At 43.0% G+C, this 27,918-nt stretch overlaps 2 protein-coding genes across 6 annotated transcripts in view; one reads left to right on the forward strand and one right to left on the reverse strand.

Annotated features, from left to right (window-relative positions):
* The window catches only part of RBM34 (RNA binding motif protein 34), a 254,736-nt gene extending 244,326 nt beyond the window's left edge, over positions 1 to 10,410 (reverse strand). Inside the window, exon 1 of the mRNA XM_050770093.1 lies at positions 10,407 to 10,410. The gene's annotated coding sequence lies outside the window, so the exon portion shown is untranslated. The remainder of the gene's footprint in view (positions 1 to 10,406) is intronic.
* Positions 1 to 27,918, forward strand: part of TBCE (tubulin folding cofactor E) — a 79,847-nt gene that overhangs the window by 11,096 nt on the left and 40,833 nt on the right. For all 5 annotated transcript variants that reach the window (XM_050769979.1, XM_050769967.1, XM_050769959.1 and 2 more), the window contains exons 2-3: positions 2,292 to 2,422; positions 18,692 to 18,776. In XM_050769979.1, coding sequence (XP_050625936.1) covers positions 2,323 to 2,422; positions 18,692 to 18,776 — 185 coding nt within the window. In that variant the 5' untranslated portion in view covers positions 2,292 to 2,322. The remainder of the gene's footprint in view (positions 1 to 2,291; positions 2,423 to 18,691; positions 18,777 to 27,918) is intronic.

Below are 27,918 nucleotides of genomic sequence, written 5' to 3' on the forward strand. Positions count from 1 at the left end.
AATGTGAGATTGAAATGCTTAGATTATTCTGTAATATGGAAATAGCAGATCAAATGTAACAGACAACTCCAGTAACAGGAAATGTCTACCTATTCTTTTTTTTTTGAGATGGAGTCTTGCTCTGTTGCCCAGGCTGAAGTGCATGGCTCGATCTTGGCTCACTGCAACCTTTGCCTCCTGGGTTCAAGCGATTCTCCTGCCTCAGCCTCCTGAGTAGCTGGGATTACAGGCACACACCACCATGCCTGGCTAATTTTTGTATTTTTGGTAGACACAGGGTTTCACCATGTTGGTCAAGCTGGTCTCGAATATCTGACCTCGTGATCCACCCGCCTTGGCCTCTCAAAGTGCTGGATTTATAGACATGAGACACCACTCCCGGCCGTCTACCTGTTCTTAAAAAAAATAAAAATAAAAAAACCATAAAGGTGGAGAGGTAATAATACCAAAGGCCTCAAATATCTATATACCAATGGAGTTTGCGGGTAGTCAGTATTTTTTTTTTTGAGATGGAGTTTTTTTTGCCCAGGCTAGAGTGCAATGGCGCGATCTTGGCTCATGGCAACCTCTGCCTCCTTGGTTCAAGCGATTCTCCTGCCTCAGCCTCCCGAGTAGCTGGGATGACAGGCATGTGCCACCACTCCTGGTTAATTTTGTATTTTTAGTAGAGATGGGGTTTCTCCATGTTGGTCAGGCTGGTCTTGAACTCCCGACCTCAGGTGATCCGCCTGCCTCAGCCTCCCAAAGTGCTGAGATTACAGGCATGAGCCACCATGCCCGACTGTCAATAATGTAATTATAACCCCAGACGGCATGTAATAGCATATGTTTTTTCTTTTGTTTTGTGCACATATTATATATGGTAATATTAAAATAGAAAAATACTTTGTTCAATAGTCGTGTAACTTGTGGTTGTTTAAAAATCCTTGTACTTCAACACTGTTATCTTTTATTTGTGTTTTTTTGTTTGTTTGTTTTGAGACAGGCTGTAGCTCTGTTGCCTAGGCTGGAGCACAGTGGCATGATCTTGGCTTACTGCAGCCTCGATCTTCTGGGCTCACATGATCCTCCCATTTCAGCTTCCCAAGTAGCTGGGACTACAGACGTGCCTTTTTTTTGTGTTTTTTTTGGTAGAGATAAGTTTCACTATGTTGCCCAGGCTGGTCTCGAATTCCTGACCTCAGATGATCTGCCTGCCTTGGCCTCCCAAAGTGCTGAGATTACAGGCATGAACAACCGTGCCCAGCCAACATTGCTAGCTTTTTAAAATAGAAAGTGAGTTTTATTTGGGCCGGGCATGGTGGTTGATGCCTGTAATTCCAGCATTTTGGGAGACTGAGGCAGGTGGATCACTTGAGGTCAGGAGTTCGAGACCAGCCTGGCCAACATGGTGAAACACTGTCTTTACTAAAAATACAAAAGTTAGCTGGGTGTGGTGGCGTGTGTGTGGTGGCGTGTGCCTGTAATCCCAGTTACTTGGGAGGCTGAGGCAGGAGAATTGCTTGAACCCAGCAGGCAGAGGTTGCAGTTAGCAGAGGTCGTGCCACTGCACTCCAGCCTGGGTGACAGAGCGAGACTCTGTCTCAAGAAAAAAAAAAAGAAAAAAAGGAAGTGAGTTTTATTTAGACAAAGATGAAGGTATGGAAATTAACAAATATGGTATATTTGTTCTTGCAAAAGGAACACAGATTTTTAAGCCCTAGTCTCACAGGCTCTCTCTGCAACATCTGATACTGTTGTTTGATTATTCCTGCTTTAAACTCTGTCCCTTGGATTCCAAGGCATCAGGTAGCTGCTCTTTTTTCTTCTCTGTTTTTTCTTTCTCCGAATTCTTAGGGATTTCTTACTTCTTTCTTAACTATTATGTTTTTGCAGGATTCTGTCATTGATCCCCTTTTCTTTCTAGCTGATACCCTTTTCTTTCTAGTTGATACCCTTTCATTCTCATCTACTTTCACGCTATCAGTTATAAACTCTGTGCTGACGACTCCTAAAAACACATTTTTAGGCCGGGCGCAGTGGCTCACGCCTGTACGTGGTGAAACCCCGTCTCTACTAACAATACAAAACAATTAAACAGGCATGGTGGCGAGTTCTGTAATCCTAGCTACTTGGGAGGCTGAGGCAGGGGAATTGCTTGAACCAGGGAGGTGGAGGTTTCAGTGAGCCGAGATTGCGCTTCTGCACTCTAGCCTGGGCGACAGAGTGAGACTGTGCCTCAAAAAAAAAAAAAAAATTTCCTTTAAAGGAATTGTATTAAGTTCTTATCAGTGTTGTATTTTTCTTCCCAGATCTCATATTTTGGATTCTGGATATATTATAATGAGTGACACTTTGACAGCGGATGTCATTGGTCGAAGAGTTGAAGTTAATGGAGAACATGCAACAGTACGTTTTGCTGGTGTCGTCCCTCCTGTGGCAGGTAAGTAATTATTGTGTGTCTGTGCGTGTATGTGTGCGTGTGTGTATTTTGCAGCTATTTCTGTGTAAGCTTCTCAATGGCACAAATTTTGACGAAATTAACACCTAATTTATAGATGCTTCCCATATCCAGTTTTATTTGGGTGACAGTAGCCTGTTGTATCTGTGATTTTGTTTAATTATATGCGATTTAATTATTTAGTGTTGCTATCTTATATGAAATCAACCTTAAAATATCTTCTGAGGAAACTATTATAAACAGCTAAAAGTCTTGAAACCTCATAAACCTCAAGTAATTTTTTTGAAATTTCTTTTGTCATTAATCCATGTGTGTAGGTATCTAATATAGTTTAAATTGATACACATTGCAATTTTTTGTTACCTTTTTTTAAACTTATTTTTTGTATAAATTTACCTATGTTTCTACAGCATTATTTTGCATACTTCTTTTTTTTATTTTGCATATTTCTTAATGATTACGTTTAGTGTAGTATATAGTTTGTTTAATTGTTCCTCATTTTTGGATGTTAATTTCTAGTTTTTAGAGTAAATAATAACATAGTAGACTTACTCATAAGTCTTAGTCCACAAAAATTTGAGTTTTCTGTGTATTTTGAGACAGAGTTTCGCTCTTGTTGTTCAGGCTGAAGTGCAGTGGTGCGATGTTGGCTTACCACAACCTCCGCCTCCTGGGTTTAAGCGATTCTCCTGCCTCAGTCTCCTGAGTAGCTGGGATTACAGGCATGTGCCACCACACCCAGCTAATTTTGAATTTTTAGTGGAGACAGGGTTTCTCCATGTTGGTCAGGCTGGTCTTGAACTCCTGACCTCAGGTAAATCACCCACCTCAGCCTCCCAAAGTGCTGGGATTACAGGTGTGAGCCACTGTGCCCGGCCAATAAGATGGCTTTCTATGAACTGGGCAACTGCTGGAACCAAGCTGATATGGGTTTACTAGCTGATTGCAATGTACCCAGGATTAGAATATTTATCCATATTTTTACTTTACCCATCCCTCTTGTTTCTTCTGAGCTGCAGCCAGAGATCACCAGTTGATTCACAGGAATAAACAGGGTTAGCCTAAGTTGAAGAAGCAAACTTTTTTTTTTTTTTTTGAGACGGAGTCTCGCTCTGTTGCCCAGGCTGGAGTGCAGTGGTGCAATCTTGGCTCACTGCAAGCTCCGCCTCCCGGGTTCACGCCATTCTCCCGCCTCAGCCTCCCGAGTAGCTGGGACTACAGGCGCCGCCACCGCGCCCGGCTAGTTTTTTGTATTTTTTAGTAGAGACGGGGTTTCACTGTGTTAGCCAGGATGGTCTCGATCTCCTGACCTCGTGATCCGCCCACCTCAGCCTCCCAAAGTGCTGGGATTACAGGCATGAGCCACCGCGCCCGGCGCTGAAGAAGCAAACTTAAAAACAACTAATGAGACTAGAATCTGATAACAAATGCTCCATAGTTTTGAAACATAATTTTTCTCTCTAGTTTCCAATTTTTACTAAAGACAAATCATGATAAGACTGATTTGCTTTATTATAGTTGACCTGATTATTTGTATAAAGTGCAGCAAGAATAATTATTTTTCACGTAAGCTGTTTTTAAATTGGCTTTGATGGAACTCTGTCCCATAGAAAGAACCTCAGATAAGACTTTTTTAAAGCTGAGCCCAGCATGAGTTTGTACCATCAAATATCTATGAGTTGAGTAAATTCCTCTCCTCTTGGGCTCCCAAGATAAATTTGGGCTCCTGGACCTGTGAGAAAGCGACATTTTTTACTTCCCCCAGGTCAGGAAGCCTGTATAGAGACTGTGGAGGCAAGGTTTGAGATGTTTTCCCAAGCGGCTTTTATTGGCTTTACAAGTCAAGTTTGTTTCCTTAAAGGAAAGCATGCCATTCCAGTTAAAGCCTTGGTAAAATAACCAGGTTTTCCAATTGTGTCCTGTTACAAAAGAAAACAGATTCTTGGCCAGGTGCAGTGGCTTATGCCTGTAATCCCAGCACTTTGGGAGGCGAGGCAGGTGGATCACCCGAGGTCAAGGGTTTGAGACCAGCCTGCCAACATGGTGAAACCCTGTCTCTACTGAAAATACAAACAATTATCCGGGTGTGGTGGTGCATGCCTGTAGTCCCAGCTACGTGGGAGGCTGAGGTAGGTGAATTGCTTGAACCCGGGAGGCGGAGGTTGTAGTGAGCCGAGATTGTGCCACTGCACTCTAGCCTGGAGCAGGACTCCATCTAAAAAAAAAAAAAAAAAGAGGGGGGAAACAAATTCTTACTGCACTTATGCAAATAACTATATTGTCATAAATTAAGAATACTTAAAAATAGTTTGCAAATTCTGGAGGAATCAGGTAGAGGAAACAAATATGCCCCAAATTTACTTTACAAGAATATACTTCACTCAATTTTTATTTTTACTTTTTTTTTTGAGAAGGAGTTTTGCCCTTGTCACCCAGGCTGGAGTGCAGTGGCGTGATCTTGACTCACTGCAACCTTCGCCTCCTGAGTTCAAACAATTCTCCAGCCTCAGCCTCCTGAGTAGTTGGGTGCCTGTCACTATGCCTGGCTAATTTTTATATTTTTCGTAGAGACTGAGTTTCACCATGTTGTCCAGGCTGGTCTCCAACTCCTGACCTCAGGTGCTCTGCCTGCCTTGGCCTCCCAAAGTGCTGAGATTATAGGCATGAGCCACCATGCCCAGCCTACTCAATTGTTGAAAGCTGGAAATAGCTCAAAAGAAGTTTCCTTGACTTCCAAGTCAGCCAGTCAGTGCTGCAGTCTATTTCCTTTGGGTCAGGGGGTTTCTTCAGTATTGTCCCTTCTGTGGTTCACTAGAAAGATGTTACTGGGCCAGGCGCGGTGGCTCAAGCCTGTAATCCCAGCACTTTGGGAGGCCGAGGCGGGCGGATCACAAGGTCAGGAGATCGAGACCACAGTGAAACCCCGTCTCTACTAAAAATACAAAAAAAAATTAGTCGGGCGCGGTGGCGGGCGCCTGTAGTCCTAGCTACTCAGGAGGCTGAGGCAGGAGAATGGCGTGAACCCAGGAGGCGGAGCTTGCAGTGAGCCGAGATCGCGCCACTGCACTCCAGCCTGGGCAACAGCGTGAGACTCCGTCTCAAAAAAAAAAAAAAAAAAAAAAAAAAAAAAGAAAGATGTTACTGGACCCTACCACTTACCCAAAGTTAGCCTTTGGATCAGGGGTTTGCACACTATAGTCCCTTCAGTGGTCCCCAGAAAGATGTTATAGGAAAGGGGTCTCAATCCAGACTCCAAGAGAGGGTTCTTGAATCTCGCACAAGAAAGAATTCAGGGTGAGTCCGTAAAGTGAAAACAAGTTTAATAGGAAAGTAAAGAAATAAAAATGACTACTCCAGGGGATTCTGAGGTACAATAAGGTTTGGTGAAAACCACTGAACAAGATACATGTGGTCTCTGCCTTCATGGAGGCTGTGGACGTCTTTAACATATACTTAATCTGGCTAGGGTTTTTTCTTTCCTGGTATTATTGTTTGTAAATGGGAAGAGAAAGTAATGTTTAATGAATAATTACTGTATACCAGACACTTGAAAGCATACTCTCAACTTTGAATATTACAATAACAACTTTAAAATATAGATGTTAGATTCCCATGTTTATAGACAAGAAGACCAAGTCTCAGGTCTCAAAACTTTTATGTAGCAGAGTTGGGATTTGAATCTATCCTTCATTGCCCATGCCCTTTCTACTCTGTTACTTTTTTTTTTTTGAGATGGAGTCTCACTCTTGTTGCCCAAGCTGGAGTGCAATGGCATGATCTCGGCTCACTGCAACCTCTGCCTCCCAGGTTCAAGTGATTCTCCTGCCTCAGCCTCCCGAGTAGCTGGGATTATAGGCACCCGCCACCATACCCAGCTAATTTTTGTATTTTTAGTAGAGTCAGGGTTTCACCATATTGGCCAGGCTGGTCTCAAATTCCTAACCTTAGGTGATCTGCCTGCCCCAGCCTCCCAAAGTGCTGGGATTATAGGCATGAGCCACTGCACCTGGCCCTACTCTGTTACTTCTAAAGAATGTGAATATTCTCATGTTCTTGATATATGTTGCCAAATTGTTGTCTGCAAGTCAATCAATGTCCAGTACTTGGAAATTTCCAATGTTCACATTTTCTGGGAAGCAGACTGAGCTAGAGATTTACACTTAGGAAGTTTAGTGTTCAGAAAGTTTATTAGCAAGTACTTTGGGACCAGTACTCATGAAAGAGGAAAGAGAGTAAGCAAGGTTGGGCAGAGGGCTAAGCTGGGCTATGGTGCAGCCTCAACAAATATTTCAGCTGTCCCCTTTGGGTGCTCTGAAGATACAATGGCCTTTCAGAGTCTTTTCTAGTTGAGATGAGGGGCTGGATCATTATACGTTTGTGATGACCTGTCACTGGGTTCTGTTGACCCTAGGAAGGGGGTGTGCCCTTGGGCAAGATGCTTTCTACAGTAGACAATTCCACAAGAAGGCAGACAGTTGAGGGCTATCTGCCAAAAGCCGTTCTTCCAGCTCTTGGGAGAGAAGTCCCAATTCTTGAAGACAGGGTGGCGTATCACTAGTACAGTAATATAGATAAAAGTTTTTTAATGATAGTTTAGCAAATATGAAGTGGTACATATTATTTGATTTTTATTTATTCAATTGCCTGTGAATGTGACACTTTCTCCATGCATGTTTTATCAGGTAAGTGCTTTTCTCCCCCTTGAAAATTGTAATTTTGCAGAGAGGGAGCTACTATAAATGTAAGCATTTTTTTTTTTTTTTTGAGGTGGAGTTTCGTTCTTGTTGCCCAGGCTGGAGTGCAATGGCACGATCTCAGCTCACTGTAACCTCTGCCTCCTGAGTTCAAGGGATTCTCCTGCCCCAGTCTCCCGAGTAACTGGGACTACAGGCACCTGCCACCACACACAGCTATTTTTGCATGTTTTTTTTAGTAGAGACAGGGTTTCACCATGTTGGCCAGGCTGGTCTCAAACACCTGATAATCCACTTATAATCCACCCGTCTTGGCCTCCCAAAATGCTGGGATTACAGGTGTGAGCCACCGCACCTGGCTCGCATTTCTTTTAGAGGTCATCTTTTGGGATTGGTACTAAGATGCAGAGAAATCGAACATAGATTTAGTAATAATTTCTGCAGTTACTTCACTGGATGTCGTAGGGCTGTTATGACAACTAAATCAGATGTTTAAAGCACTTAGACGAGTTGATTGTGCTTATTGTTGTAAATAAACATTTAAAAAATTACTTTTAAAAAGAAATGCAGGCTGGGCATGGTGGCTCATGCCTGTAATCCCAGCACTTTGGAAGCCAAGGCTGTAGATCACTTGAAGTCAGGAGTTCGAGACCAGCCTGACCAACATGTTGAAACCCTGTCTCTACTAAAAATGCAAAAAAAATTAGCTGGGTGTTGTGGCGCACTCCTGTAGCCCCAGCTACTTGGGAGGCTGAGACAGCAGAATCGCTTGAACATTGGAGGAGGAAGTTGCAGTGAGACGAAATGGCATCACTCCATTCCAGCCTGGGTGACAGAGTAAGACTGTCTCAAAAACAAAACAAAACAAAACAAAACAAAAACAAAAAACCGGAAAGAAATGCAGTATGTACTAATGTTTTGCAAATGGCTTCTTGTAACTGGAGATATGATTTCCTGTGATAGCATCATACAAAGGTTTAAAAAGTGTTATATCTTAAACAGTGTAGGCGGAATAAAGATGATACACTGTGGTGGGCAGAATAATAGCCTCCCAAAGATATCCCCAGAACCTCTCATTTTCTTAGGTTACATGGCAAAGGGGAATTAGAATTATAGATGGAATTAAGGTTGCTAATCAGCTGATTTTAAGATTGGTAGAGTATCCTGGTTTATCCAGTTGGGCTCAATGTAATCACAAGAATCATTAGAAGTAGAAGCTAGGCCAGGTGCAGTGGCTCACACCTGTAGTCCCAGCACTTTGGGAGGCCGAGGCGGGTGGATCACCTGAGGTTGGGAGTTCAAGACCAGCCTGACCAACATGATGAAACCCATCTCTATTAATAATACAAAAATTAGTCAGACGTGGTGGCGCATGCCTGTAATCCCAGCTACTTGGGAGGCTGAGGCAGGAGAATCGCTTGAACCTGGGAGACAGAGGTTACAGTGAGCTGAGATTGTGCTGTTGCACTCCAGCCTGGGTGACAAGAACAAAACGTCTCAAAAAAAAAAATAAAAAATAAAAAAATAAAAAAGAGGTAGAAGCTAGAGGTAGAAGAGGCAGTGTCAGTGTGATGTGAGAATGTTTCAGCTGGCCATTGTTGATTTTGAAGATGGGAGAGGGTCATGAGCTAAGGAGTGTGCAGCCTCAGCCTCTAGAAGCTGGAAAAGCTTTCCTCATATGATAAGGAAGCTATGATGTAAAGGTTCATCTTAGATTTCTTGCTGTTTTCTTTCTTTTTTTGCTGGCAAGTATTCAGGGGCCACAGTATGGGCTGCAGGGGTGCTCATTGCTACTGGGTCGGTCCTTGTTTCTGGGCCTTTTTAATGGACAGAGCTGTATCTGTTGGATTAATTCCTACAAGTAGAATAGATTTAAGGAAAATATGAGTATTTTTTATATCATTATTAGAAAATACAAAAAAGAAAAGGTTTCAAATGTATAGAAAGTAGAGAGAATAAGCCAGGCGTGGTGACTCATGCCTGTAATCCCAGCACTTTGGGAGGCAGGTGGATCACTTGGTCAAGAGTTCGAGACCAGCCTGGGCAACATGGCAAAACCCTGTCTCTACTAAAAGTACAGAAAAATTAGCTGGGTGTGGTGGTGGGTGCCTGTAATCCCAGCTACTTGGGAGGCTGAGGCAAGATAATTGATGAAACCCAGGACGTGGAGGTTGCAGTGAGCCGAGATTGCACCACTGCACCCTAGCCAGGGCCACAGAGACAGACTATCTCAAAAAAAAAAAAGAAAAAAAAAGTATAGACAAAGAAAGTAGAAAGAATAGTATAATGGACACCTGTATATGCCTGTCGTGTCAATTTAACAATTGTTAACATGTTGCCATATTTACTTCATTTCCTTTCTTTTTTTTTTTGACATGGAGCCTCATTCTGTCATCCAGGCTGGAGTGCAGTGGTATGATCTCCCCTCACTGCAACTGCTGCTTCCCTGGTTCAAGCGCGTCTCCTGCCTCAGCCTCCCAAGTAGCTGGGATTACAGGCATGTGCCACTATGCCCAGCTAATTTTTGTATTTTTAGTAGAGATGGGGTTTCCCCATGTTGGCCAGGCTGGTCTCGAACTCCTGACCTCGTGATCCACCCACCTCACCCTCCCAAAGCGCTGGGATTACAGACGTGAGCCACTGTGCCCGGCCCATCTCTTATTTTTTGCTTAAGCATTTTAAATTATATACAGAGTAGCATTTCATTCCTAAATACTTTACAGTGCAATTCTAAAAAAAAATAGATTTTCTTACAAAACTGTACAGTTTAAATTGTGATTCATAGGCTGAGTGTGGTGGCTCATGCCTGTAATCACAGCACTTTGGGAGACTGAAGAGGGAGGATTGCTTGAGCTCAGGAGTTTGAGACCAGCCTGGGTAACATAACAAGATCCCTGTCTCCAGCATCAATCAATCAATCAATCAGCCTGGCATGGTGGCATGTGCCTGTAGCCCCAGCTACTTGGGAAGCTGAAATGGGCGGATTGCTTGAGCCCAGGAGGTCGAGTCTGCAGTGAACCGTGATCATGCCACTGCACTCCAGCCTGGGTGACAGAGCAAGGCTCTGTTTCAAAAAAAAAAGAAAGTTGGGATTCATACTGTCAAATTGGTGAACAGATTTTTTTTTTTTTTTTTTTTTTTTTGAGATGGAGTCTTGCTCTCATCGCCCAGGCTGGAGTGCAGTGGTGGGATCTTGGCTCACTGCAACCTCTGCCTCCCAGGTTTAAGAGATTCTCCTGCCTTAGCCTCCCGAGTAGCGAGGATTACAGGCACCCCCCTCCACGCCCAGCTAATTTTTGTATTATTAGTAGAGACAGGGTTTCACCATGTTGGTCAGGGTGGTCTCGAACTCCTGACCTCAGATGATCCGCCCACCTCAGCCTCCCAAAGTGCTGGGATTATAGGCGTGAGCCACCTCGCCTGGCCCAGAATTGTTTTAAATCAGTAAGTCCAGATTATTGAAAAACTTGATTCTATTTCACATCTTGGTTTAATCCTTTAGTCCAAAGTGGTATCTATTCTTTAAGATTTTAAGGTAGGGTAGTCACATGCTCTTTTCATCTGCTGTCTCTTTTAACAAAATTATTTGCCAGACATGGTGACTCAGGCTTATAGTCCCAGCTACTGGGAAGCTGAGGTGGGAGGATTGCTTGAGCCCATAAATTCACGGCTGCTATGAGCTATATAATCCAGCCTGGGCAACAGAGTGAGATGTTGTCTCTAAAAAAATTAATTAAAAAAAAATCTGCATTAGCTTTTTTCTTGATTAATTTTAGACATGAGTTTCTTAGCTTCCCATATAGAGAAAAATCTAATTTTTATCCCACCATTTCCTGTGGTTACACTTTTTCACCAAAATGAAATGTTGTTTATTTATAAAGACTTCTGTAGCATTTATTTACCTACTTTTGGCTTTTCACATTATTTATATACTGAGTTTTAATGCTAGAGATATTTTAAAAAATAGTATTTAATGGTTGGGCATGGTGGCTCATGCCTGTAATCCCAGCACTTTGGGAGGCCGAGGTGGGTGGATCATGAGGTCAGGAGATCGAGACCTTCCTGGCTAACACAGTGAAACCCCGTCTCTACTAAAAATACAAAAAATTAGCCGGGCATGGTGGCATGTGCCTGTAGTCCCACCTACTTGGGAGGCTGAGACAGGAAAATCGCTTGAACCCAGGAGGCGGAGGTTGCAGTGAGCCGAGATTGCATCATTGCTCCAGCCTGGGTGACAGAGTGAGACTCTGTCTCCAAAAAAAAAAAAAAAATAGTATTTATTGATTATATCTTATTATTGTTGTTTGATTGCTGTTCTTGTTCCAGAGTTTTAATTTTTTTTTCATTTCCTGTATTGAAATAATAATACCTAGAGAATAGAGTTGACACAGGTAGTCTGGTAGCAAATCTCTTCATAAAGTATTTACAGCAGTGCCGTTCTTTTAGCAGTTGTATACACCTTTCAGAAGAATCATGCTTTTATCCTCCTGCAGAGCAAATAGATATATATGTATTTTAATATGGTAATGACATGATATGGATGAAGGAAACAGCTAAACTTACTGACTGTTGCCTAGGGGAACATCTAAACATTGTATCAAACCAAAGTTCCTGTCTTTGACATACACACCATGGTATTTAGGTGAAAATTGTAGTGGAATTAAGTAGGTAATTAAGTTATTTATTTCATTTAGTGATTTCAGGGTGCATGTTATAGCTTACTTCTAGGATGCAGCCCTACTTAAAATTTGTAACGAATTTTATTATAGGCATTTGAAAATTTCTTTTTTTTCTTTTCTTTCTTTCTTTCTTTCTTTTTTTTTTGAAACAGGTTCTCACTCTGTTGCCCAGGCTGGAGTTCAGTAGTGCTGTCATAGCTCACTGTGACTATAGCCTCTGTACCTGGGCTCAAATGATTCTCTCACCTTAGCCTCCCAAGTTGCTGGGACTACAGGTGTGCACTACCATGCCTGGCTAATTTTTTTATATTTTTTAGAGAGCGGATTTTGCCAGACTGGTTTTTGGCTCCTGGGCTCAAGCAATCTGCCTGCCTAGGCCTCCCAAAGTGCTGGGATTACAGGCGTGAACCACTGCATCTAGCCCTTATTTTTTAAGACAGAGTCTTTTTCTGTAGCCCGGGCTGGAGTGCAGTGGCACGATCATAGCTCACTGCAGCTTCAACCTATGGGGCCGAAGTGATCGTCGCACCTCAGTCTCCTGAGTAGTTGGGACTACAGGCACTAGCCACCATACCTTGCTAATTTTTTTTTTTTGAGACGAAGTCTCGTTTTGTCGCCCAGGCTGGAGTGTAGTGGCACGATCTCCGCTCACTGCAAGCTCCGCCTCCCGGGTTCACGCCATTCACCTGCTTCAGCCTCCCGAGTAGCTGGGACTACAGGCGCGCACCACCATGCCCGGCTAATTTTTTGTATTTTTAGTAGAGACGGGGTTTCACTGTGTTAGCCAGGATGGTCTCAATCTCATGACCTCGTGATCCACCTGCCTCGGCCTCCCAAAGTGCTGGGATTACAGGCGTGAGCCACTGCGCCCGGCCACCTTGCTAATTTTTTGTTGAGACAAGGTCTTCCTATGGCGCCCAGACTGGACTTGAACTCCTGGGCTCAAGTGATCCTCCTGCCTTGGCCTCTGAAAGTGCTGGGATCAGAGGCGTGAGCCACAGTTCCAGGCCAGCTTATATATTTGTAATGCTGATTACTATTCCATTGTCTGGATGTACCATGGTTTATTCTTCACCTACTAAAGGATATTTTGTTTTCTAGTTTGGGGAATTGTGAGTAAAGTTGCTTTAAACATTTGTGTGCAGGTTTTTGTGTGGGCATATATTTTCAACTCATTTAGGTAAATACCAAGGAGGATGATTTCTGGATTGTTGGATTCTTTTAATTTTTGTGGGTACATAGTAGGTGCATTTATTTTTTATTTTTTGAGGCAGAGTTTTGCTCCTGTTGCCCAGGTTGGAGTGCAGTGGCGCAATCTCAGCTCACTGCAACCTCCGCCTCTCAGGTTCAAGGGATTCTCCTGCCTCAGCTTCCCGAGTACCTGGGATCACAGGCATGTGCCACCATATCCGGCTAATTTTTGTATTTTTAGTAGAGACGGGGTTTCTCCATGTTCATCAGGCTGGTCTCAAACTTGCGACCTGGGGTGATCCGCCCGCCTCGGCCTCCCAAAGTGCTGGGATTACAGGCGTGAGCCACTGCGCCTGGCAGGTGTATTTATTTATAGGGTACATGAGATGTTTTGATACAGGCATACAATATATAATAATCACATCTGGGTAAATGAGGTATCCATCACCATTTATTCTGTCTTTGTGTTACAAACAGCCCAATTATACCCTTTTAGTTATATAAAGATGTACAATAAATTATTGTTGACTGTAGTCACCCTATCATGCTATCAAACACTAGATCTTATTCATGCTATCTGTATTCTTGTACCCATTAACCATTCCCACTCCCTTCCCCTGCCCAGCCTCCCAGCCTTTAGTAACCATCATTCTACTTCTTCTTTCTCTTTTTTTTTTTTTTTTTTTAAAATGGAGCGTCGCTCTGTTGCCCAGGTTGGAGTGCAGTGGTGCCATCTTGGCTTATAGCAACCTCCGCCTCCTGGGTTCAAGTGATTCTCCTGCCTCAGCCTCCCAAGTAGCTGGGATTACAGGTGTGCACCACCACGTCTGGCTAAATTTTGTATTTTTAATGGAGACGGGGATTTGCCATGTTGGCCAGGCTGCTCTTGAACTCCTGACCTCAGGTGATCCGCCTGCTTCAGCCTCCCAAAGTGCTGAGATTACAGGCGTGAACCACCTTGCCCAGCCCCATTCTACTCTCTATCTCCATGAGTTCAATTGTTTTCATTTTTTTAACTCCTGCAAATAAGTGAGAACATGTGAGGTTTGTCTTTCTGTGCTTGCCTTATTTCACTTAACAGAATGACCTCCAGTTCCACCCATGTTGTTGCAAATGACAGGATCTCAGTCTTTTTTTTTTTTTTTTTTTTTTTTGAGACGGACTCTCGCGCTGTGTCACCCAGGCTGGAGTGCAGTGGCGCGATCTCGGCTCACTGCAAGCTCCGCCTCCCAGGTTCACGCCATTCTCCTGCCTCAGCCTCCGAGTAGCTGGGACTACAGGCGCCCGCCACCACGCCCGGCTAGATTTTTATATTTTTAGTAGAGACGGGGTTTCACCATGTTAGCCAGGATGGTCTTGATCTCCTGACCTCGTGATCCACCCGCCTCGGCCTCCCAAAGTGCTGGGATTACAGGCTTGAGCCACCGCGCCCGGCCGATCTCAGTCTTTTTTAAGGCTGAATAGTATTTTCTTGTGTATGTGTTTATTTTCTTTATCCATTCATCTGTTGATGGACACTTAGGTTGATTCCAAACCTTGGCTATTCAGAATAGTGCTGCAGTAAACACAGGAGTGCAGATGTCTCTTCTATATACTGTTTTTCTTTCTTTTGGATATATAACTAGCAGTAGGATTGCTGGAACATATGGCAGTTCTATTTTTGGTTTTTTGAGGATTCTCCAAACTGCTCTCCATGGTGGTTGTACTAATTTACATTCCCACCAGCAGTGTGTGAGGGTTCCCTTTCCTCTAGCATTTGTTATATAGCCTCTCTTTTGGATAAAAGCCCTTTTAACTGGGGTGATGTGATACCTCATTGTAGTTTTGATTTGCATTTATCTGATGATGAGTGATGTTGAGTACCTTTTCATATACCTGCTTGCCATTTGTATGCCTTCCTTTGAGAAACGTCTATTCAGATCTTTTGCCCATTTCTTAATCGGATTATTAGATGTTTTTTCTATTGAATTGTTTGAGCTCCTTATTATATTCTGGTTATTAATCCCTTATTAGATGAGTAGTTTGCAAATATTTTCTCCCATTCTATGAGTTGTCTCTTCACTTTGTTGATTGTTTGTTTATTTTCTTTTGAGACAGTCTCGCTCTGTCTCCAGGCTGGAGTGCAATAGCCGCCATCTTGGCTCACTGCAACCTCCACCTCCCCCGCTCAAGGGATTCTTTTGCTTTAGCCTTCCGAGTAGCTGGGACTACAGGCGTGCGCCGCCACGCGCAGCTAATTTTTGTATTTTTAGTGGAGACGGGGTTTCACCACGTTGGCCAGGATGGTCTCAATCTCTTTTTTTTTTTTTTTTTTTTTTTGAGACGAAGTCTTGCTCCGTGGCCCAGGCTGGAGTGCAGTGGCGCGATCTCGGCTCACTGCAAGCTCCGCCTCCCGGGTCCACGCCATTCTCCTGCTTCAGCCTCCTGTGCAGTTGGGATTACAGGCACCCGCCACCACGTCCAGCTAATTTTTTATATTTTTTAGTGGAGACGGGTTTTCACCGTGGTGCTAGCCAGGATGGTCTCGATCTCCTGATCTCTTGATCCGCCCGCCTCGGCCTTCCAGAATGCTGGGATTACAGGCGTGAGTCACCGCGCCTGGCACTTTGATTGTTTCTTTCGCTATGCAGAAACTTTGTAATGGATTAATTATTTTTAATTCTTGTGATGTCAGTGAAGTTGGGACTGATTATGATGGTTTTTCATGTGGCTTGAGTCCATGGAGAATAGGAAAAAAATTAGGCCGACCAGAGTAATCAGGTTTGTGTGACAGCTTTATTTATCATTGTAAATTAATAAACCTGTGTGCTAGTGTCTGGTTCAGTCTTTTGTGCATTTGGAATTTTTAAAGTGAGGCTATCAGGGTTTGTTCACCCTGGATGTAGAAAGCAAAAATCTGGATCTTACACATTCCTGGGATCTGACTAGTGAGGTAGGTAGGCCTGCCCTTATACCACTTCTGTCCACTCTCTTATTCATACTGGTTTCTGTACTTGCTCCTCTGTCATTAATGTACTGGCCCCTGGGCAAAAGCTTGCTAAACCATAGATGTTCTTCGTCAGACTTGAATGCTGACAGTTGAATGCTGGCTTTGCTCTTTCCGTCTGCTTTAGCTTGAAAAATGACTTGTGCTTTGCAGTGTGAGAGAATGGTCTTACTTTGTGCATTCTTTGTAGCATCCATCAGTTCAACCCATTCTGATAGTTTCTATGATGATAACATTAATTGTACTTCTTTTTTTTTTTCCTTTTGAGATGGAGTTTTGCTCTTGTCGCCCAGACTGGAGTACAATGGCGCGATCTTGGCTCACTGCAACCTACACCTGCTGGGTTCCAGCAATTCTCCTACCTCAGCCTCAGCCTCCCGAGTAGCTGGGATTACAGGCACCCACCACCACGCCCGGCTAATTTTTCTATTTTTAGTAGAGACGCGGTTTCGCCATGTTGGTCAGGCTGGTCTCGAACTCCTGACCTCAGGTGATCCACCCGACTTGGCCTCCCTAAGTGCTGGGACTATAGGTGTGAGCTGCTGTGCCCGGGTATTGGAAAATGTTTTCTTTTAATGAGTGCATTTATACCATTTATGTTTTACTTAATTATTGATAATTTGGGTTTATATCTCTCATCTTACTACTTTTTGTTTGTTTTGCTGATGTTCTGTTCCTTGTTTTCTTCTTTTTCTACCTTCATTGGATGACAATGATTATTGTTTTTTTTTGTTTTGTTTTGTTTTTTGTTTTGAGACAGCGTCTTATTACATTGCCCAGGCTGGAGTGCAGTAGTGCTATCTGCAACTTCCGCCTCCTGGGTTGAAGTGGTCCTCCCACCTCAGCCTTCCAAGTAGCTGGAACTACAGGTGCGCACCACCACACCAGGCTTGTTTTTGTAGTTTTTGTAGAGACGTAGTTTCACTGTGTTACCTAGGCTGATCTCGAACTCCTGAGCTCAAACAGTCAGCCAGCCTCGGCTTCCCAAAGTGCTGGGATCACAGGCGTGAGCTCCGGTGCCCAGCCACTATTTCTTTTCTTTTTTTGTTTTTTGAGACAGAGTCTCCCCCTGTCACTCAGGCTGGAGTGCAGTGGCTCAACCTTGGCTCACTGCAACCTCCACACCCCAGGCTCAAACAATCCTCCCGCCTCAGCCTTCTGGGTAGCTGGGATCACAGGCATGCACCACCATGCCCAGCTATTTTTTTGTGTTTTTAGTAGAGACAGGGTTTTGCCATGTTGCCTAGGCTGGTCTCGAACCCCTAAGCTCAAGCAATCCACCCGCCTTCACCTCCCAAAGTGCTGGGATTACAGGCATGAACAACCAAGCCTAGAGATGATTTTTTTTTTTTTTTTTTTTTAATTTTTTTTTTTTTGAGACAGAGTCTCGCTCTGTAGCCCAGGCTGGAGTGCAGTGGCTGGATCTCAGCTCACTGCAAGCTCCGCCTCCCGGGTTCACGCCATTCTCCTGCCTCAGCCTCCCGAGTAGCTGGGACTCCAGGCGCCCATCACCGCGCCCGGCTAATTTTTTGTATTTTTTAGTAGAGACGGGGTTTCACCGTGTTAACCAGGATGGTCTCGATCTCCTGACCTCGTGATCCGCCCGTCTCGGCCTCCCAAAGTGCTGGGATTACAGGCTTGAGCCACCGCGCCCGGCCTCATGTGTGACATTTTAACCAATGTTTATTTTAAACCCAAAGAACTGATATTATTACTTTATGTTGTCTATATTAATTTAACTTTACCCATGTATTTACCCTTTTCTTGCCTTTTGTCTCCCCAGCCTCTGTATCTTTAGGCTTCTATCCGGGATCATTTTCTTTTTCCTTGAAGACTACCTTTTTTGGGTTTTTCTTTGCTGAAATTGAAGGAAAACATTATTTTTCCTTTGTTTTTGGATTTTTTTTTTTTTTTTGAGATGGAATTTTGCTCTTGTTGCCCAGGCTGGAGTGCAGTGGCACGATCTCGGCTCACTGCAACCTCTGCCTACCGGGTTCAAGCGTTTCTCCTGCCTCAGACTCCCGAGTAGCTGGGATTACTGTCAAGCGTCACCACGCCTGGCTAATTTTGTATTTTTAGTAGAGATGAGGTTTCTTCATGTTGGTCAGGCCAGTCTCGAATTCCTGACCTCAGGTGATCCACCTACTTTGGCCTTGCAAAGTGCTGGGATTACAGGTGTGAGCCACTGTGCCTGGGCTTTTTTTTTTTTTTTTTTGAAATTTTTATTATAGCTACATACATAACATAAAGTTTGCCATTTTAACCACTTTTTAATTTAACATTTTAAATTGTGGTAAAATATACGTAACATAAAATTTACCATCTGAACCAGTTTTGAATGTACAGTTTAGTAGTAAATACCCTAGATGTCTCATGTAAGTGGAATATGGTGTTTGTCCTTTTGTGGTGGCTTATTTCTCTTAGTGTCATGTCCTCGAGGGTCAATCTTGTTTAGTGTGCTCAATAAATTTTAGCCATTCTTGTTTTCTGGAGAGGTGGTTTTTGTTGGCTTTTTCACCCAGACATGCTATGGCATTTGCTGATTGAAGTCCTGAGTGTAAGGCTAACTTGGCCATTCCCTCCTCCCCAAGTGGTATCTGTGTGATGTGGTTTCCACTGCAAATTGGTATTTGCTTGCAGAAAAATGGAGCGTTGCCTGTATCATCATCTGTTACTCATTTGGTTTTTCTTGTTCTGCTAGGACCCTGGTTAGGAGTAGAATGGGACAATCCCGAGAGAGGAAAGCATGATGGGAGCCACGAAGGGACTGTGTATTTTAAATGCAGGTAACTTTTCATTATGAATCAGCATGGTCATTTAGTCAAGATTATATTTAATACTTGAATAAGGAGGGATGGAGAGGAAGAAACGTTTGGCTCATGGAGTAGTTATATTATGGAATTTGTTGTATTCCAAAAAGGCAGTTAACTTTATTTGTGGCTTAATTGCTGCTGTTTGTAGAATTTTTCCCTTTTTAAAAAAAATTCTGACTCTTGACCTTATGTGTGGCGTTGCTTTCTACGTCCTTTGTGTGTGTGTGTGTGTGTGTGTGTGTGTGTGTGACAGTCCTTTAAATTGGATGAATGTAAACCTTTCTGGCTCATTATCAATTTATAATCCAATGAGTAAATAATAGAAAAGAGAAACAGCCTAGATATCCAGTAAGAAGGAATTGATTACCCAAAATATAGAACATCTAAATAGTGAAATGCTGAGCCACCATTAAAAAAATTTCTTATGATAGGAAGAGTTACATGTCACCATGTCACATTGCACTTCTTTTTCTTTTTTTTTTTTTTGAGAGGGAGTCTCACTCTGTCACCCAGGCTGGAGTGCAGAGGTGCAATCTCGGCTCACTGCAAGCTCCGCCTCCCGGATTCATGCCATTCTCCGGCCTCAGCCTCCCGAGTAGCTGGGACTACAGATGCCCACCACCACGCCCGGCTAATTTTTTGTATTTTTAGTAGAGACAGGGTTTCACCATGTTAGCCACGATGGTCTTGATCTCCTGACCTCGTGATCCACCCACCTTGGCCTCCCAAAATGCTGGGATTATAGGCGTGAGCCACCGCGCCCAGCCTCTTTTTTTTTGTTGTTTTTTGTTTTTTTGTTTTTTTGTTTTGTTTTGTTTTGTTTTGTTTTTGAGACGGAGTCTCGCTTTGTCACCCAGGCTGGAGTGCAGTGGCCGGATCTCAGCTCACTGCAACCTCTGCCTCCCAGGTACAAGTGATTCTCCTGCCTCAGCCTCCCGAGTAGCTGGAATTATAGGTGCCCACCACCATGCCCGGCTAATTTCTATACTTTTAGTAGAGACGAGGTTTCACCATATTGCCAGGCTGGTCTTGAACTCCTGACCTTGTGATCCGCCTGCTTTGGCCTCCCAAAGTGCCAGGATTACACGCCTAGCCCATCACATTGCATTTCTATTAATATTTTTGATTACCTGATGTCAGAAAAACTGCATGAAGCTCTGAAAAGGGTGCTGAGAGCCTTCAGGCAGAGCCTGTCTTCTGAATTTTTGTTGTTGTTGTTGATGTTTATTAGTTTTCAATTTCTCAAAAGGATCTTTCCCTAGTAAGCTGTTTTTCCTTAAATGTGGTACAGTGAACACAATACTGCCCTAGAAATCAGGAGGCCTCTAGTCTATTTTTAACAATCTTTATTGTTTGTTTGTTTCGTTTATTTATTTTTTGAGACATTGTCTCGCCCAGACTGGAATGCAGTGGCATGATCATGGCTCACTGTCACCCTGAACTCCTGGGCTCAAGTGATCTTTCTGCCTCAGCCTCCTGAGTAGCTGGGACTACAAGCACGCACCAGCACACCCAATTAATTAAAAAAACAAAACAAAACAAAAAATTATCGAGATGAAGTTTTTCTGTGTTGCCCAGGCTGGTCTCAAGCTCTTGGCCTCAAACGATCCTCCCACCTCCGTATCTCAAAGATTACAGGTGCGAGCCACTGCACCAGCCCGCTTTTAACAGTCTTTATGGTCACGAACAAGACAAGTTTACTAACCTTTAAAATGAAGGTCAGAATTAGATAACCACACAGCGTATCTCCTGGTCCACTATTCCATAATTTTAGAAAGTCAGGATGTTCTTAAAAGGCCAACTCTGCTTGTAGACTTGCCATCTCTGAATTTGTTCAGAGCTGTTCAGGTTATGTGTTTTGGGAGAAATATTTTAGCCAGGCCCACGGATTCCTTAGGTACCTGGACCATGACCTTACAAACTCTCCTGTGAAAGGACCGTTTTTTTTTGTTTTGTTTTGTTTTGTTTTGTTTTTGAGATATAGTCTCGCTCTGTTGCCAAGGCTGGAGTGCAGTGGCATGATCTTGGCTCACTGCAACCTCCACCTCCCTGGTTCAAGCAATTCCCCTGCCTCAGCCTCCTGAGTAGCTGGGATTTGCTACCATGTCTGGCTAATTTTTTTGTATTTTTAGTAGAAACGGGGATTTCAGCAGTTTGGCCAGACTGTTCTCGAACTCCTGACCTCAGGCAATCCACTGGCCTTGGCCTCCCAAAGTGCTGGGATTACAGGTGTGAGCCACCACCCCCTGCAAAAGGACTTTTTATTTGGAACTTATCCCAGCCTACTTCCTTCTTCTAAAAGCTTGCCCAAATTGTTCATAATTTTATGGTCTTTAATGGTCTCTGAATACAGTGATATTTTCAAAGTCTTGGTTACCCTGAGCAGAAAAATCCAGAATTGCTTCAAGTCCTGGATGATGCAGGATTTGTCCTGAAATGCTGATGGGGGGCCTTGGTTCAGGGACATTGACTCAGTATAGTCATGCATTGCTTAATGAAGGGGATGCGTTCTGAGAAATGCCTGTTAGGTAGTTTCGTCATTGTGTGAACATCATAGTGTATTTACACAAACCTAGATGGTGTAGCCTACTACACACCTAGGCTACTGTATGGCATGGCCTATTGCTTTTAGGCTGTAACCTGTACAACATGTTACTCTGCTGAATACTGTAGGCAATTGTAACATAATGGTAAGTATCTACCTAAACATAGAAAAGGTACAGTAAAAATACAAAATTGGCCGGGTGCATTGGCTCACGCCTGTAATTCCAGCGCTTTGGGAGGCCAAGGCAGGTGGATCACGAGGTCAGGAGTTCAAGACCAGCCTGACCAATATGATGAAACCCCGTCTCTACTGAAAATATAAAAATTAACAAGGCGTGGTGGCGGGCGCCTGTAGTCCCAGCTACTCGGGTGACTGAGGCAGGAGAATCGCTTGAATCTGGGAGGTGGAGGTTTCAGTGAGCCGAGATTGCACCACTGCACTCCAGCCTGGGTGATAGAGCGAGACTTCATCTCAAAAAAAAAAAAAAAATTAAGCAATGTGGAGTGTTATGGGTGGTATGTGCCTGTTAGTCCCAGCTACTCAGGCAGCTGAGGCAGGAGAATCGCTTGAACCTGGGAGGCAGAGGTTGCAGTGAGCCGAGATCGCGCCCCTGCACTCCAGCCTGGGTGACAGAGCGAGACTCCGTCTGAAAAAAAATTAAGCATTGTGGAGTGGTATGGGTGGTATGTGCCTGTTAGTACCAGCTACTTGGGAGGCTGAGTCGTTAGGATTGCTTAAGCCCAGGAGTTTCAAGACCAGCCTAGACAACACAATGAGATCTCATCATAAAAAACAAAAGAAAAAAAAAAAGATAGAAAATGGTACGCCTACACAAGGCACTTAGCGTGAATGGACCTTGTAGGACCGGAAGTTGCTCTGGGTGAGTGGTGAGTGAATGTGAAGGCTGGGACATTCTTGTACCCTACTGTAGACTTTAGAAACACTGTAGCTTTAAGTTAAACTAAACTTAGAAGTCTTTTCTTTCTTTAATAATAAATTAACCTTAGCTTCCTGTAACTTTTTTATTTTATAAACTTCAAATTTTTTATTTTTTTTTGAGGTGGGGATGGATTCTTGCTCTGTCATCCAGGCTGGAGTGCAGTGGCATGATCTCGGCTCACTGCACTGCCCGAGTTCCAACGATTCTCTTGCCTCAGCCTCCCGAGTGAGCCTTATAGGCGTGAGCCACCATGCCTGGCACTTTTTTAAAATTTAATTTAATTTTGTTTTTTTTGAGACGGAGTCTCACTCTGTCACCCAGGCTGGGGTGCAGTGGCACGATCTTGGCTCACTGCAACCTCTGCCTCCCAGGTTCAAGCGATTCTTCGGCCTCAGTCTCCCGAGTAGCTGGGACTACAGGTGCATGTCACCACGCCTGGCTAATTTTTGTATTTTTAGTAGAGGCGAGGTTTCGCCATGTTGACCATTCTGATCTCGAACTCCTGATCTCAGGTGATCCGCCCACCTCAGCTTCCCAAAGTGCTGGGATTATAGGCATGAGCCACTGCACTGGATCTGAACCTTCTTCCAGAATACCTCCTGAAGGACCTGCCTGAGGGTAGTAGTTTACAATTTACTTTTTTTTTTTTCCAAATAAGTAGGAGTTTACTGGGTGCAGTGACTCATGCCTGTAATCCCAGCACTTTGGGAGGCTGAGGCAGGAGGATCACCTGAGGTCAAGAGTTTGAGACCAGCCTGGCCAACATGGTGAAACCCGTCTCTACTAAAAACAGAAAAAATTAGCTGGGCATGGTGGCACGCACCTATAATCCCAGCTACTGGGAAGATTGAGGCATGAGAATCACTTGAACCTGGGAGGTGGAGGTTGCAGTGAGCTGAGATCGCACCATTGCACTCCACCTTGGTCGGCAGAGTGAAACTGTCTCAAAAAAAAAAAAAAAGAAAAAATAAGAAGAGTACACTCTAAAATAATGATAAAAAGTATAGTATATTGAACACTTAAACTAGTAACATAGCCATTTATTATAATTATCAAATATTATATACTGTCCATAATAGTATGTGCTATACTTTTATATGACTGGCAGCACAGTAGGCTTGTTTACATTAGCATCACCACAAACAAGAGTAATATGTTGTACTACAGCATTAAGACAGCTACAGCTTCACTAGGAGATAGGAATTTTTCAGCTCCAGTGTGATTATGGGACCTCTGTAGTATATGCAGTCTGCTGTTGACCTACACATCATTATGTGGTACAGGACTGTATTCTGATTCTTAGCCTTGGAATAACTGCTTACTTCATTATGTCTTCTAGTGTTGTCATGCCAAAACATTCACGTAATTGAAATACATATTATCTTATTATAAATAACTTTTAAAAATTTAAATAGGCACTTTGTTGACATTAAAAAATTATATGGGTAGGTGATGTTGGCTGTGAATTCCGTTTCAGGATATTTTTGGGGCAGTACAAAAGAGATCATTGCATCTGAAGTGGTGGAGAACCACTGGTCTAGACTACTGGAATTTAACTGGTCCTTTAGAGTTTGATGATTTCATGTTGGTTTTTAGTTTCTCTGATCTCTTTTGTAACCTAAGGTAAATATAGTAATCTCCTCAGCTATTATTACTCATAATTAATATCTGTAATGTTAGCAATTAATAGTGGTTTACAGTGTCAAAATAAAAATAAAATGTGTAGATGAATGTCTAAATGTAACATTTTATTTGGGAAGCAAGAATTGCAGTTCAGGGCATACACATAGACTAGTCTTTGGTATATCCAAAGAACAAAGAGAACAGTGGACTTTTTTCTTTTTTATAAGAAGGAGTCTCGCTCAGTCGCCCAGGCTGGAGTGCAGTTGCACGATCTCGGCTCACTGCAACCTCTGCCTCCCGGGTTCAAGCGATTCTCCTGCCTCAGCCTCCTGAGTAGCTGGGACTACACCACGCCCGGCTAATTTTTGTATTTTTAGTAGAGATGGGGTTTCACCATATTGCCCAGACTGGTCTCGAACTCCTGACCTTGTGATCCACCCACCTCAGCCTCCCAAAGTGTTGGGATTACAGGCGTGAGCCATCGCTCCTGGCCTTCGTGTTTTTTTTTTTTTTTTTGAGATGGAGTTTCATTCTTGTTGCCCTGGCTGGAGTGCAATGGCGTGATCTCGGCTCACTGCAACCTCCCCCTCCCAGGTTCAAGCGATTCTCCTGCCTCAGCCTTTGGAGTAGCTGGGATTATAGGCATGCGCCCCCATGCCCAGCTAATTTTGTATTTTTAGACAGGATTTCTCCATGTTGGTCAGGCTGGTCTCAAACTCCCGACCTCAGGTGATCTGCCCGCCTTGGCCTCCCAAAGTGCTGGGATTACAGGCGTGAGCCACTGCACCTGGCCCTTTTTTTTTCTTTTGACACAAGGTCTTGCTCTGTCACCCAGGTAGTAGTACAGTGGCACAATCATGGCTTATTGCAGCCTCAACCTCCTACGCCCAAGCAGTTCTCCCACTTCATTTTTTGATTTTTTTGTAGAGATGGAGACTCCCTATTTTGCCCAGGCTGGTCTCGAACTCCTGGGCTCAAGTGATCCTCCTGCCTCGGCCTCCTAAAGTGCTAGGATTACAGGTGTGACCCACCGTGCCCTGCCTAGTACCTTTTATAAAAAGGAGAAATGTTACATACTATTCTGAAAGAAAGTTCACTGGCACTAGTAAAGTTTTGGAGAGCTGGCTAGCAAGCTCTGATCGGTGAGTGGCAGTGGTGGGTAAGATCAGTCTTAGAGTCAGAGCAGATTGTTTTAGTAACTATTAAATAAAACTGGCTTCAGGTTACAACAGGCAGTTTCAGCAGCTGGGCTTGTAATAAACTGAATTCTTGGAGCAGGTGCTGTGTGCCCCGAGTACTTTTTCCCCTTGGCCCCTTGACTCTGATTTAGTTGCGTATGACAAGAATGACCCAGTTTCTGTAATCAACTTTCACAAGATTTATCCAAGATTTATGGCCATGCACCAGTCACCTGTGTCCTTCCTAGGTACTCCTGCTCTCTACTTCTTGTCTTTTGGGGGAGTTGAGGGGTCGAAATATGATAAGTAACCTTGAAATCCTCTTGACCTTGTCACCTTGTCCCTAGACAGCAGAGTGATTTTCAGTTTTTTTCCTTTCAACCTAAACTGAAGAGAATGCTTTGAACAGAACTTTGTGTGTCGGTATTCTGCCCACTCACCTTTTATTTCAGTGCTTCTGTTTCCAAGCAATGATAGGAGTTCTCTTTTCTGGTGAGAAATAAATCTTAAAATGTGACTTTTCTTCAGCACTAGGGAGCAGAATCTAGCTTTAATACTTAGCATCAGAGAGGATATGTCTGTGATAATGGACATCTTAGGAAACGGATGGTTGACAATTTAAGAAATAAAGCCCTAGAAATAAAGGATAAGTGTTGGAAAGAAAGGATAAATATTTGAGGTGACGAATACCCCATTCACCCTGATGTGATTGTTACACATGGTGTGCCTGTATCAAAATATTGTGTATACCCACAAAAATGAAAAATTAAACTAAAAAAAGAAAGCCCTTGATTTATTCATCTTTTGTGTGTCATAAGCCTGTTGTAAAGCATTTTGAGGATCTTGGCTGAGCAATAATGGATTGGTATAAAATATTCCCTTGGTATGGTGTAATGTGTTAGAAGTTTTTTTTTTTTTAAATCAGGAAATGTAATGATAGTATGTGGGCAGAGCGTATCTCTGTTCAAAAAGGTGGTCTCTCTGCTTCATTTTTGGAAGGCTTTCTTGAATCAGAGCAAAATCATAATTGTGTCAACGCAAGAGCAGTCGAGGTGAATATTAAATTCAGCTGATGAGAGAAGCAAACAAAAAGAGCAGTCTACAGCAAGGTGCTTATCTACTGCACTGTTTTATTCACGGGAAAACAAACTCACTGGGTCAACTCTTTAGATGTTACAGCACTAAGCACTGCAGGAAAGCTGAGTTCTCCTCTCATGATGAACAGCTAGTTATGCAACCTTGCTGAACACTAAACATTCCTGAAACAGGGTATCAAGGTCAACAACATTTATTAGGAACTCCCCAGAAACCTGGCCTTTTCCAGTAGCTTGTATCCAAAGCTCCAACAAGAAAGAAGCTTACTATGGAAGTCTAGGAGTCTGTTGGGGACCCTTTACCTTTGTGTAGTATTGCCAGATTCAGCAAACAAAAATACCAAATGCATAGGGAACTTTGGATTTCAGATAAACAGCAGTTATTTTTTTTTTCTTTCTTCTTTTTTTTTTTTTTTGGTGTGAGACATGCATGGGGGCATACTTACTTAAAAATGATTTGCTGTTTATCTGATATACAAGCTTAACTGAGCATCTTCGATTTTATCTGGTAATCCTGATGGGGACATAGGACAGAGTGAATCTTGATAACTGGGTTTTACGAGCACATCCTGTTTCCACAAGGGCCATGGGTCAGGATGATGATTTTGCCAGCAGCGTGTGTAATTGGTGGGCAGAATGAGGAAGGAACCTGAACAGGCCAAATGCTTCCAAGAGAAACGTTTTTGGACACCCCTCCCTGTGTTCTTCTCCTCACCAACATTTTTCTCTTTAGACATGGTTTAGAATTTCAGTGTTTGGATACAGTTTCTTAATATGTTAATCTAGAATCTCAGTGGAGTCCATGTAAATTATTATAGTTTACCTCTTGGAGATTTGTTGTTATTGATGGGCACCCATTCAGCTAGGATTTTTCATTATTTGTTGAGGCTGTTTTGTTTTCTGAGAAACCTGCTGGAAATGTCCCAGAAAATATTGATCTTTAGTGTTAGTCTTTGATCTGTAAAGGGCATAGCATCCGTTTTGCAACTACCTAACACCATTCCTAACTCTCCTATCATCTGCCTGCAACTCAACTCAACAGTAATAAAGAGCTCTTCATGACTTCTTGTTTTTTACCATGGTTTTAAAACTTGTTTATTACTACTGTTTCAAAAAGTGTAGATTTAGGGCCTGGCACCGTGGCTCAAGCCTGTAATCCCAGCACTTTGGGAAGCTGAAGTGGGTGGAGCACTTGAGGTCAGGAGTTCGAGACCAGCCTGTCCAACATGACGAAACCCCGTCTCTACTAAAAATGCAAAAATTAGCCAGGTGTGGTGGCGGGCGCCTGTAATTCCAGCTACTTGGGAGGCTGAGGCACGAGAATCGCTTGAACCCAGGAGACAGAGGTTGCAGTGAGCTGAGATCATGCCACTGCACTCCAGCCTGGGTGACAGAGAGAGACTCCATCTCAAATAAAAATAAATAAATAAATAAATAAATCAAAAGTGTAAATTTAGGACAGAAATGCAAACCATGGTATTTTTGTTTTGCATTATTTTCTCATTTATCATTATTATAAATATATTAGTTGAGCTCTTACACTTTGTCACTGAAATCAAATAATGTTTTAAAATACATTTTTCTATTTCTAGTTCCACCACCCCCATGTTACTCCTCTAAGGAAAACCAATACTATTTCATACATTTTATTTCAGTATGAAATTCAATTTCTAAAATTTCAGATCTCACTATTTCATAAAACAAAATCTATTTTATTAATGAGACTCTAGAAACA

Source organism: Macaca thibetana, chromosome 1, assembly GCF_024542745.1.
Source record: "Macaca thibetana thibetana isolate TM-01 chromosome 1, ASM2454274v1, whole genome shotgun sequence".
NCBI lineage: Eukaryota > Metazoa > Chordata > Mammalia > Primates > Cercopithecidae > Macaca > Macaca thibetana.